At 40.7% G+C, this 12,420-nt stretch overlaps 1 protein-coding gene across 1 annotated transcript in view; it reads right to left on the bottom strand.

The window, feature by feature from the left end:
* Window positions 1-12,420, bottom strand: part of cog6 (component of oligomeric golgi complex 6) — a 38,979-nt gene that overhangs the window by 13,458 nt on the left and 13,101 nt on the right. Inside the window, exons 5-9 of the mRNA XM_012875240.3 lie at window positions 10,668-10,779; window positions 7,867-7,949; window positions 7,066-7,136; window positions 5,203-5,296; window positions 3,264-3,392 (exon numbers count right to left, since the gene is read on the bottom strand). Of these exons, the coding sequence (XP_012730694.2) occupies window positions 3,264-3,392; window positions 5,203-5,296; window positions 7,066-7,136; window positions 7,867-7,949; window positions 10,668-10,779 (489 nt within the window). The remainder of the gene's footprint in view (window positions 1-3,263; window positions 3,393-5,202; window positions 5,297-7,065; window positions 7,137-7,866; window positions 7,950-10,667; window positions 10,780-12,420) is intronic.

The following is a 12,420-nucleotide window of genomic DNA, read 5'->3' on the forward strand; positions in this document are numbered from 1 at the left end:
CTGTTCTGAGGCGCAGACAAAACAACCGGACCCTGGGGAATCATCAACAGGTCTGTAGTTTGAAAGCAATGACTGACCCATCGCTGCATGCTTGTGGAGTTTTTTTTTTTTTTTTAGGTCTGAATCTGGGAGGGTTTGATCTGAACTACAAGTGATTCAGAATTCATTGCAGTGGTTGGTGTTTATACTTATGTTTAGACTGTAATCCTTAAGAGACAGTCTGGGATTAACACTTCGTTTGGTCCCACTTTACTGGTTTCTGTTTCATTGTAGAGCTGCTTCTCCCAGACGATTGAGCGCCGGTTTCCCAGCTCCATGGAGCTACATGTGTGACTGAGTTAAAAGTTGGGTTTGGAAAAAAAAATAACCAGTATTCCTTTGGGAATCCTTAACTTGGGGCAATTCACGTCAATTGTAAGGGGCACAGAAATTAGATCATTTGGCTTCTGCAACTGCCCTAATGTTTAATAATGGGATGCCTTTTTGGATTTGTTGTACATTTTGGCATAGGTCACTCTTGAAAAAGAGGTTTTAATCTCAGTGAATTAACTTCCTGGTTAAATAAAGGAAACATACGTGCAAAGTTATCGCATTAACAGGTTATGGATTACTTATAGGAACTACTTATAGTTGCACCTCGTTGTTTTATCACATGCTGCAACAATCCTGCTGGAGGTACTGGTACCTATGTGGACATCACTTATAGATAAACGGTGCGGTTCTATACAGCAGTGGAAATGCACACAACAACCAGCCCAGAGGAGATTAAGGGCTCGTGGTAATTCAGTTCTGACGGCTTAAAGGTTCAGGGTAGCATAAGGGAAACATGTCTCTTTTATGAGTCATACCCATTAACTGTAAAATTCAATCTTAAATGTAATCAAGGTAGTGATAAAAAAAAAAAAGCTGTTGAAGCTCTGTCATTTCCCATTTCTATTTTTTTTTTTATTTTTTTTTTTGGATACAGCAGCATGTGTTGCAAGCATCTTTACAATAAGAAGAGGTCATTCACAACCCAGAGAAGAAGAGACACAATTTCAGACCCACAAATCTGTAGAATGAAAGTCATTGTACAATCGGTACATGTTCAAAAACACACAGTTTTAAGATTCACACATTCCCTACTGCCGTTTTAAAGTTGGCAAGATGACGTGTATTTGTGGGCGTGAGTACATAGGAAGTGAGAAAAAAGAAAAAAAAAAACTTGATGTTCTGAGAAATGCTGATGTCTCCTATGAAGTGGAAGTGATTTTTGTGCTCCACACAGAAATGGCATTCTGAGAAAAGCTCCTGGGCAAAGGGAGGAGAGGATGTGGTGCAAAGGGAAACAGGCACAACCAGGCACTTTGTAACCTGACCTATAACCAGATTGGAACTAAATCTGATTTATCTATATTTCAAATAAGCTGTCCTGTAACTGTATGTACAAAATAAATTAGGATGTTTATTTTGTTGTGATAAAAGCACATATCTTAGTGAAATATATAGAAAAAATATAAATATATAAACAAAAACTGCTCTCTCACCCACCCCTCATACTCCTGAGCAGGGTGGGATCTTAATTGTACCTAAGACTGTGCTCTTCTGGACTGAGATGTCTGATGTTACTCCAGTACAAATCTTTTTTTAAATTTCAATTTTAAGAATTTGACCGCCCAGGTGCTCAAAGTAGCTGTTAGATTGTAAAAGACTTAACTCCTATCCGTCACATAATTACTTGAAGCAACCACCTCATGTGCTCCCAATGTGTTCTACAGCCCCAGAGCTAGCCTAAATATATCCCCATCCATGAATCATCATTTTCAGTGACTTAAAGCCCTGAATCACTGAATGAACACAACAGAGCCCAAGATGTGATGCTCAAATTCAGTCTGAGATTATTTAAGGACACAAAACACAATTATCACATTTAAATATGTAATCAGCTGTAATAAGTTTAAAACACCCCTTTGTTGCTGCCATCCATGAACTCTAAAAGTTGTGTTCCAGTGCATCTATCATTGTAAATGGGATTATATTCTATGTTCTTCAATGCTTAAAGATATTTGTCTATTACTATTTAGTATGCCCCAAGATGGACAGGTTGCCATTGTAACTCCAGTAAAGCTGAGGGGGAGAAAACCATCAACAAAAGTAAATTAAGGCCAAAAATAAAAGCGTGAATTTGAAGCGGATGTTTTAAAAGGCAATGAAAAAACCAATGCAATTATTCGTGCAGAAGGCCAGGAGGATGCATCACGTCTGTGGATGGAGTTAGATGGGAACAAAGAGCAGGATGCTATTTGTTTCTCTTTTGAGCTAAAGTGAGCCTTGATATTTCTTTTGTTTCTGCAAATCTGAGCAGGTTAGTTTTCAATTCATAGCATTCAAACCATAATGGAAGCCACTAGGATTTCTCTGTTTTTAAGCTGGTGGTCACTTTAAGCATCCAAGTTGCTACCAAACGGAGAGAAATAAGAGACAAAAAGATGTTATGACAGATTCTAAACGTTATTACCGTTCACCACTTTTTTCCTAATATTTCTCAATCTGCTGAATTCTCCTATTGTTGCATTGTTTGTTATTTCAACTTTTAACTTTTTGTTCTCTCTGTTTTTTCTTCTTCATAGAAGGTACACCTGGTCTGGCGTTCTGTTAGCTGTGACACCATCCAGGGGGGAAGTTCTTCTGCCATTCCTTTATCACATAGAAAGGATTCCTGGATAATTGTGTGCTTCTGTGCTTTGTGTCTCTACTTTGTCTTCTCTAACCACCAGTCAGTCGAGGCAGATGGCCGTTAACACTGAGCCTGGTTCTGCTGGAGGTTTTCCTCCTTGTTAAAGGGGAGTTTTCCTCTCCCACTATCGCTTCATGCTTGCTCAGTATGAGGGATTGCTCATCAAAAGCCATCAACAATGCAGACGACTGTCCACTGTGGCTCTACGCTCTTTCAGGAGGAGTGAATGCTGCTTGGAGAGACTTGATGCAATCTGCTGGGTTTCCTTAGAGGGGAAACTTTTTGACCATACTTTACAATTAGATTAAGTTTAAGCATAAAAACTGTTTATGTTGGTGCAGGAAAGGAAGATGGTTCAGGTTCATATATGTGTTTATACACAAATTAGCAAAATTAAGATTTATTCAGCTGGACTGCCTCTTTTTCCCCAATATTTACATCTACCAACAGCTGTTTTCCAAGAATTTCCCAAAAGCCATTAATATTTATGAAAATCTTTTTTCTTTAAGAGTCTTCCAGGAGTAATATGTAAAGACAGAAGCAGTACCTCAGAGGGTCATGTGAATGCATCTCTATGGGGCGTGGAGTACCTCCCGGGCCTCCACGGGTCAAGGCGTCAATGAAGCCTCGCACCACAGCACATCTGCGTGCGGTCCCAAACTCATCCAGGGTGTACCTGAGCAAACAAAGGGAGGTTATTCAACAGCCAGACATCACGCGAAGGGACGGCAGCCGCAGTGTTGTTGTGAAGACTGTGAGCTGTGGTCAGTTTCTAAGATCAACAGTTGAGGCCAATTTTTCCACAAAGAGCGAGTTTGGAGCAGTGTTGATGACTTGGCGGTAAGGACCTTTGTGACAGACTAAACAGAAGATAGCATGCTAAATTAAGGCTCCAAGAGCACTGGGATCCAGCCTCAACATCCCCAGCCTGAGGGAGGCCTTGGACACTTTGCGGCCACAGAGACAGGTGCACGTCAGAAAACACAACACAGTTGGCCATGAAAAGACAGGAAAACATGTTAAAGTTTGAAACTTTTCTTTGCTGTTTACCCCCTTCTTTTAGGTTTAAAAAATAGACTCCCGGTACACTTCAGGAAGTTCTATCACAATAAAAAGGTCCAGCTGTTCAATTGTTTCCAGGTAGGGATGATAAATGAATGTTTATTCATTTGTATTTCCTGTGTGACAAGTTAACGTAAAATTAGCGACTCGGGTAAGACTTAAATCTGAAATCCACTAGCAATGCTAAGTTAAATAGGCTTATATCTGCAGTGCCCGGCAAAAGTATTCCCAACCCTGGGTCTTTTTCAGACTTCAATGTGTTGATATAACAGCATAACGTTAATTGTGAGTTGAAAGGAAAATTATACATGCTTTTAAATATCAAAAAATATATATTTAAAGAAACATGTATTTGTATTTAGCCCCCTTGAGTCAATACTTTGTAGAACCACCTTTTGCTGCACTTACAGCTTCAAGTCCTTTGGGGTATGTCTCTGCAAGCTTTAACACATCCAGAGACTTTAGTCATTGTTCTTTGCAACGAAGCATCGTTATGCTTTGATTGAAAGCATTCCATCACAGCTCTGCCTGCTTGTTTAAGGTCATTGCCCTGCTGTAAGATCAACCCCAGTTTCAAGCCGCATCTGGCTTTTTGTTCTGGTATCTATTTTTGAACCAAATCTGTCCAGCTTCCTTGTGTTTGCAGAAAAAAAAAACACGTTAATGCCACCAGCACCATGTTTCACTATGAGGATTGTGTTTTCCGGGATGATGTGCAGTGCTAGTTTTCTGCCAGACCTAACTTCTCTTTTGGTCTCACTTTACCAGAGAACCTCCTTCCACATGCTTGTTACGTCCCCTACATAGTTTTTTGTTTCTGCCACACCTCACATAAAAGCTGCCAGTGTCCTGTCAACGAATTCTCTGCATCCGCTTCGGAGTTACCGTGGGCCTTTTGGCTGCTGCTAACGCTCTCTTTGCCCATGCAGCCAGTCAGTTCAGATGGACGGCCATGTTCTTGGTAGGTTTGCGGGTGTGCCACACCATTTCAGATGATGCACACTGCAGGTGGTGGCTGCTATGTGAAAAAAGTTCAAGCGGTATTAACCCTTTTGCAAGCACTATATGTGCAATTTTATCCATTTTGTATTTTTTTCCTGATTATCTGATCTGAGGAAAGCATTTGGACGCCTTTTTTTTTTGTCTTTTCGAGTACCTGCTCTCTCCTGATGATGACATTTTCTGTTGCTTCTGGCTGTTTACTTGGGTGTTTTATAACTGAGCCTGGTTTCTCTCTCCAGGAACAAAGCAACAACAATGCCCCGAGGTTTTACAATTTACTTAGGACTGACCCAAGAAGAGCATCACTGTGAAAAATACAACCTAGAAATCACAGATTGTAAGTCAAACACATAGGTCGCTAAACAGATTATAGCGTCTATTTTCACAAAGATGCTTGTGTGTGTGAGTGTGTCTCTACTTACTTGTAGAGAACAGGTCGATCCTGTAAAGCCTCCATGGCTTGAGTCAACACGGGGCTGATATCACACGTTTCCTGAGTCAGTCCTCTGCATTCATCTGCGCAAAATGCAAGCGAAATCAGACAATATTCCTTTACTGAAATACCTTTTTATTGAAAGTAACTGAGGCTATATAAAACTTACAAGTTGCTAAACATCTTTTATTGGTCACAGGTACCTTATGAGTGGTAAAAACTGGTAAACAGACTAATTCTGTACTACACAGTATGGTGGAAATACAAATGTATATATTATCTCTTGTCTTTGTACAAATAACAAGGACCCTTCCCAAAGCACATCAGGTACTCTTCAGAACTGCAGGTGATGTTTTATGCAGATAAAACATTACCTGCAGTCCTGAAGAGTACGGAACGTAAAGGTTTACCCTAGAAAATGCAGACTTATTCATTTGAGTAATCAGAACAGCTGAAGTTAAACAATTTCGACTGGCTAAGGACAATTGGCTCTCGGGGCACAGGTGCTTTTTAAAAAAAAAATAAAAAATGCATAAACAGAACTAAAAATAAGTCAGATTTTCTGGAAATGGGTGTATTTGTCCTTGATTTAAGCAGGTAAATAAGATGATTTGCCAATTGAATGAGATTTTTGCACTTAAAATAGGAACAACTCATCTTCATAGTCTTATTTAGAGGGCAGAATATCTAAACATCTTATTTTAGGGGTCGAAATATTCATTCCATTGGCAGATAATCTTATTTACCTGCTCAAATCAAGGACAAATACAATCATTTCAAGAAAATTTGACTTATTTTTCCGTTTTAGCAGTGAATATCTTTGTATGTTACTTCTGCAAGACCAAACGACAGTTTTTGGTGATCTAAACACTCTATTTCTAGCACAGATGCATATTAGGAAGTTATTAAATTATGTTATAATAGCTGAATTTTGCATTGACAACATAAATTGATTAACATTTTCTCGACTCCTTTCTCTCTTTTCAAACAGGTCGATGCTGTGAACCCCCCTCCTGCCACCGTCCTGAAGTAGTAGAAGAGCTGAGCCGAACGGGCCTTCCCCGCCCCGTCGGTGTTGCAGACCGAGCAAACCAAACCAACCTCCAACAGAGACTCTGCGCCCGCCTGCTTAGCAAAATCAGAGACGTCCCCGATTTTCATTAGAGAAAACTGCTCACCCGGTAACACTGATGCCGCTATTTCATCAGTGTTGTCCAATCTACCGAATGTTAATTATTTAAAAGAACACCAGAGGACGGCTTTGAAGGCTTTTGTTAGTGAAAACGATGTTTTCGGTGTCAATGTGAGTGGTTGAAGTAGCACGTCAGTAAAGGTGACGGACAAGTGGCTTATTTAATCATATGCAAGGATGTTTGATAAAGCCCCTCCTTCTGAAATACTTCTCCAATGGAGCGATCCCAGATGGATGTGAGGAGCATTGCAGGACGAAATACACCTGGCGAGAGTCATGTTAGCAGCATCATGCAGCGGGGATGCTTTCCATCAGCAAGGACGGGAAAGCTGGTCAGAGTCGATGGGAAGGTATATGCACTACCTTTTGTTAGTTAATCATGAGTTCCCAATAAAAACGATAAAAAAAGCATTTTCATTTGAATCTGTAACATAAATTGCAAAAAAAGGAGGATGAATAGTTTTGCAAAGCACTATAGGAAAGCGTGCCTCCCACTTGAAGAAGCATAGTTGTTTTTCCATTTAATACAAATGTTTAAAAAAGATAACATTGATGACTTAACATAGAGATCTACTCTTCACTCTGTTATTAACACGCCCTTGCCTTGGCCCACAGCGAGGCGTTAACATGTTGCTGATTGTAATGGTGTGCGGTACTCACTCTGAGCCCAGCGGTAAAGCTGCTCATATGCCGTCTCCTGTAACACTGCCATCTGCTCCATGATCTCTAACCTAGAACGGGCACACATGCCAAGACCAGACATTGCATACACATGACTTGTAGCATAGTGTCAGACTGATAGTGATATGAATACTAATCTTTGGAAACTAAGGATCAAGGCCAGGACAAAGGTACACTCAGAGGGCTGACAGAACTGCACGCCTCACTGAACCACTTCTCTGACTCCGGCTCTATGCTGTCGTGCTTTTGACTTGTTAGATTCTGTTAATACAATATTAGCTATACTGTTGATTTGTTTAAATTTCTCACTTAAATTTTCCTTAATTAGATTGTTTATACAAGTAGTTCCCAAAATCTGCAGCTTGCGACGTACAAAATAACTGCGGGAGCCACATATGACCCCAACTTTTGTTTCAGTGTGCAATCATAACGAGATAGTCACAGTGCAGACAAATGGCACCAACTATCAATGTTTTTATTATTTACCCGCCTTATGTTTGGATCTATTTGTAAGTACTGCATTATCTCTAGTGACACTTACTGACGTAAATCTAATTCATCCCCATTGTTGTTGCTCTTTACTTTGATTTCTGGAAAAAAAGAGCTACACTTTTGCTGATTTGTATCCCTAACTTTGGTGATCACTGAGTTTAATTATTGTCTACTCACTGCTGGTCCTAATGAGAATTAAGAGCGCTTGACCCTCAAATTTACACCGGTCTATGCTTTCATTGATTATGAAGCATTGAGAGACTTTATGCAGTCAGATGTGGACCTTACCCTGCAGTTTGCTGGTTGGTTCGCAGGAGGATTTTCACATCCTCGTGGATGTGCTTAACCCGGCTGAGAACTTTGAAGAAATCCTGAGAAATTGAGCAACAAACACATTCGTTATCACGTAAATTAGCCAAAAATAACAAGAACTGAATGCCCGTATAATAAGTATACAGCGCTTTAAAGTTATGCTGAAATAACAATAATTACAGGTGAGTGATACTGAGGATTTTAATCACTACCGTTCCTGTTTCTTGTTTTTTTTTTTTTTGCAACATTTATATCACTCTAACAAAATCTTTCTCAAACTGACTATTTAACAGCAACAATTACTATACTCAGTAGTGCAACCATAGTATCTGATGGACTGGCAACCTGTCCAGGGTGTAGCCCAGCTCTGCTAATGACTGCTGGGGATAGGCACCAGTTTGTGACGTGTGGTGGCCGGCGTTTTGTGTGCTCCAAATGAGATCAGTTAATGGGAGTCACACGGGTCTAAATATAAATGAGCTGTATAAGAATGCAGCAGATAAGCGGCAGATCTCCAATGAGGATTTAGTTACAATTGAAGTGAGAGATCATTAGTGAATACCATCAGCTATTCACAGAGATCCAAAACCTTTACCCTCAGAGATGGTGTTTTTTTTTTTTTTTTACGTATTCAGCAGTAAAAAAAAAAAAAAGAAAAAAAATATTGTATGCAATGTTTAATCTCAGAGTGTGGTTGTTTTTGTATGGGTGGGTAAGGTGGGGGTGTCATGTGATGTCAGCAATTGATCTATACACTGCAAAAAGGGAACTCAAAGTAAGTAAAATTTCCTTGGAATTTGTGTATTTATCCTAGATTTGAGCAGCTAAATAAAACTATTTGCCAATGGAATAAGATTTTTGCACTTAAAATAAGAACAATTCATCTACATCATCTTATTTCAAGTGCAGGATATCTATTTATCTTATTTTAGGTGTAAAAATACTCATTCCATTGGCAAATAGTCTTATTTAGCTGCTCAAATGAAGGAAAAATATACTAATTTCAAGAAAATTTGACTTACTTTGAGTTCCCTTTTTGCAGTGTAATGGCACTGTAGCCCTCTGAATCGTAATCATGAAGTGACAAAAGATGCAAAGCCATATCAATTAGTTTGTCATCATTACTACAAGATGTCAAGATACAACATGTATATTTTCCCAACACACATAATACCAAAAACAAAGGGTTGGTCACAACCTGTAGCGGAGCTGGCGGGGGCGCAGAGGGTGCGGCATCCCTGGGCCCACGGATATCACATCCAGATCGATGGCGAATAAAACTAAAAAGTAAAGCCGGTTTCTTAAGGCTGGTTCACACGGCAGGATAATTGGCCCAAATCTTGCCCCAAACTTCCCCTTCCGACAGGCCTCGACTATCATAAGCTGCGTTAAGAGTGTTCTGGTCCTCATCGGGACCGCTCCGACCTCAAATCGTGGATATTGGATCGTCTAGGCCCGGTGTTTACTACTGTGATTGTTCTTCCTCATCCTCCATATTTATTTACTCTGAACTCATGTTTGATCTTGAAAGGTTTTGCAAGATTTCCCGTCTGACATCTAAATAATCCTGAGTGAAATCTGTTCATGCGTGGTGTGTTGAGCTTGCTGTTGACCGGACACCACACACTGTACGACAAACCGGTTTAATCTATGATCCTCCACCCACCCACCACCACAGAAAGAAAACGGTCGCTGAGAGCTGCCTTGGTGTGAGCGTAGCTGCAACTGTGCTCTGGGGGTTGTAGAGCGCCGTTTTAGCACCTGGCAGGGAGGTGTAGCCAGTCTCCCCTGCAGGTTAGAGCAGAACGCAATGCTCGGAGTCTAAATCAGCACCTTAGCCATCATTGGCCAAGAAATATTTGATCCCTGACACCGCGTTTCCTGCTAATTATCCCATCTGCAATGTCTTCCAACCGTGCCAATGCATCCAACACAGAGTAGCTTAACGCACAACTGTATTTGACCGTTCACCGTACTTAAAGTAGCCGAACTGCCTCACACCTTGTTACAAATACCTGTTAATCTGGTGATCATCAGGAGATGTGATCGCTGAAAACCCAAATAACATGTTGCGCGGACATTTATTTATTGGAAAGGTCCATTTGTATAGTTATGCGTTGCCAGCGGCAGCATGCATAACACTGGGGGTTTGAATGCTTAGGATGAAGTCGATCTATGATTGAAGTCTGATATGGAGTGAAACTTAAGTTTGAAAGGAATCATGATGCAGTTTGGCTGCGATTCGCCACTTCACCATCTGCGTCGTCAGTTTCCCCCCCGTCTCCAAATTCTTACATTCTTTTTATAGATCCCAACTTCGGCGTGGAAAGTGACGTACGCACGTTTCAGGGAATCATTTTGTGTGCACACAAGCTTTATAAATAAGACCCCAGATCCGTAATGTGAATCGTTAACAGGTGAAATAGCCAAAAAGCTATAAGGGTCCACAGTACAAGTCCCCGCCCCCTCTGTAATGTGACACTGGGTCTGCGCCTAGTCTCGACAGACCATTAAAAATGGCATATGCTAAGATGTTATTTTCTTATCACAGTTACTTTTTTTCCCCAATATATGAAATATAATTATGGTACTGACTCTACATGCCATGTAAATGCACACCACACTTTCAGATTTTTATTCCTCAAACTTTTTGACCATTTGAACAAATGATCGGCTACTTTGTGTTGGTCTACCGCATTAAATAAAATAAAATACAGTAAAGTCAGCTTTTTTTTTGTTTTTCACACCCTTTCATTAGGCTTTACTATAAAGATTACCTCTGTAACCGGTGCATCTCGAGCCCGTCGCAGTGTGGCCATTTCTTCGCTGGACAGCTGGAACTTGGCGAGGAAAGCCTGAGCCACCTGAGCTCTCACCTCAAGTCGTTGGCTGATAAGACAAAAAAAAAAAATTCCTTAATTTAGTTTTGTTACATTATATTGTTTTAACATACTATGAACTGTTTTCTTTTGGATCCCAGTAAACTGAGGATTTACTTGTGGGTTTATATTTCTTTAAGGTTTGCTTAACTATATGCAAATTAGACCTTAATTAGTGAACTTCATCTCTGCGTTTTGTCATCCTCGATTATTGTGAATAATAAAAAAAAAAAAGCCAAAAACGAGGGAAGCTGGACGAACATCCCAGGCTTTCATGCAGTAATGCTTAAGGTTCTCCAGCAGATGGCAGCCGGACTCTGCACATCCTATGCTCAGCCTGTTGCCTTCATCCTCTCAGTTGGGTGGGACACAGGGTGGAAAATATCACGCAGAGGAGCGGGAAGATAAGCGAGCGGGTGGGGGAGTGGGGTAGGGGGAGGGGGGGCGGCAGTCAAAAGCAAGCGAAAAGAGTTGAATCCCAGCCGACAAACAACGGCGAGCACTATCATGTCAGGAAGTGCCTCATCACAATAGAGACCATGGCAACGGTCCCAGTCAAACGGGGGAACTCGTCACAGGACAGCAGAACAACAGCAGGACCTCCCTCTGTTCCCATCTTCCCATCCAAACCGTCCCATTTATTTTTCCATCCATTCTGAGGGAAAGCCAACCGGGAGCCGTAAATCACCGGAGTATTTTGGTGGAGCTGGATAACCTGGTGATTATCTAACCTTTGTTTCTCACATGGCTGTAACCCGTGCTCGGCCGGCTGAAAGCGAAGGGCTGTAAAGCGGCTGCAGAACTCTATGATTCGGTATTCCCTCTGCAGATCTCCCCGAGCCTGACACACAGAGGACCCCAGGGCTTCTATGCCCTTTGTGACTTCCCGTGTTGGTATTTTAGCTGCCAAACACACAGAGGCAACAGGAGCACAGTTAAACTTGGCCGGCATGCTCTCGCAGTTGTCATCAACAAAGCAACAGCATCAAAAGTGTAAGAAGGAATATTAACACCCCCCCATTTCACAGTGACAAACCAGCCCTGCAGATAATTAAAATAGCCTTTGGACGTCTGTGCTTTCACGCCGTGTGATTTCGGAAAGTTGTTCAGCCCATTTAAATGTCTATAATTGCAGGAGGTTGTTATTTAAATAATGTAACACAATTACATATTTAGAGTTAAGAGTAAAGTCACAAAAAAAATACATAATGGGAAAAAAGCAGACACTCAAGTAAGAGCAAAAACAAAAAGAAGAATAAATCAATTAAAAAGGATTGGTCACAACAGACAATTAAAAGCACAAAAAAGTAGTTATGGTAATTAAGTCATTAATTATAGGAACTCTGCATAAATTAGAGTATGTGACCATGCTCGCTTTACGCTATGCATGGGGAATATTAAACTGACACCTTTAAATAGTGGGACTATGGATCGAGCAAAGACATTTTTTAATAGCATGGCATTTCTTTACATTCAGTCCACTTTACTGATACCCCTGACTAAAATCTAGTGAAACAAACTAACTTTACAAATCAACCAATTAGTAAATAGTCCAAATGTGGCCAAAAAGCTCACACCGTAGAACCTCCTGAACCCACAGAGCCCCCACGGTGAAACACGACTGACTGGTTTAGTTTAAAGCACAATAATT

Source organism: Fundulus heteroclitus, chromosome 18, assembly GCF_011125445.2.
Source record: "Fundulus heteroclitus isolate FHET01 chromosome 18, MU-UCD_Fhet_4.1, whole genome shotgun sequence".
Lineage (NCBI taxonomy): Eukaryota > Metazoa > Chordata > Actinopteri > Cyprinodontiformes > Fundulidae > Fundulus > Fundulus heteroclitus.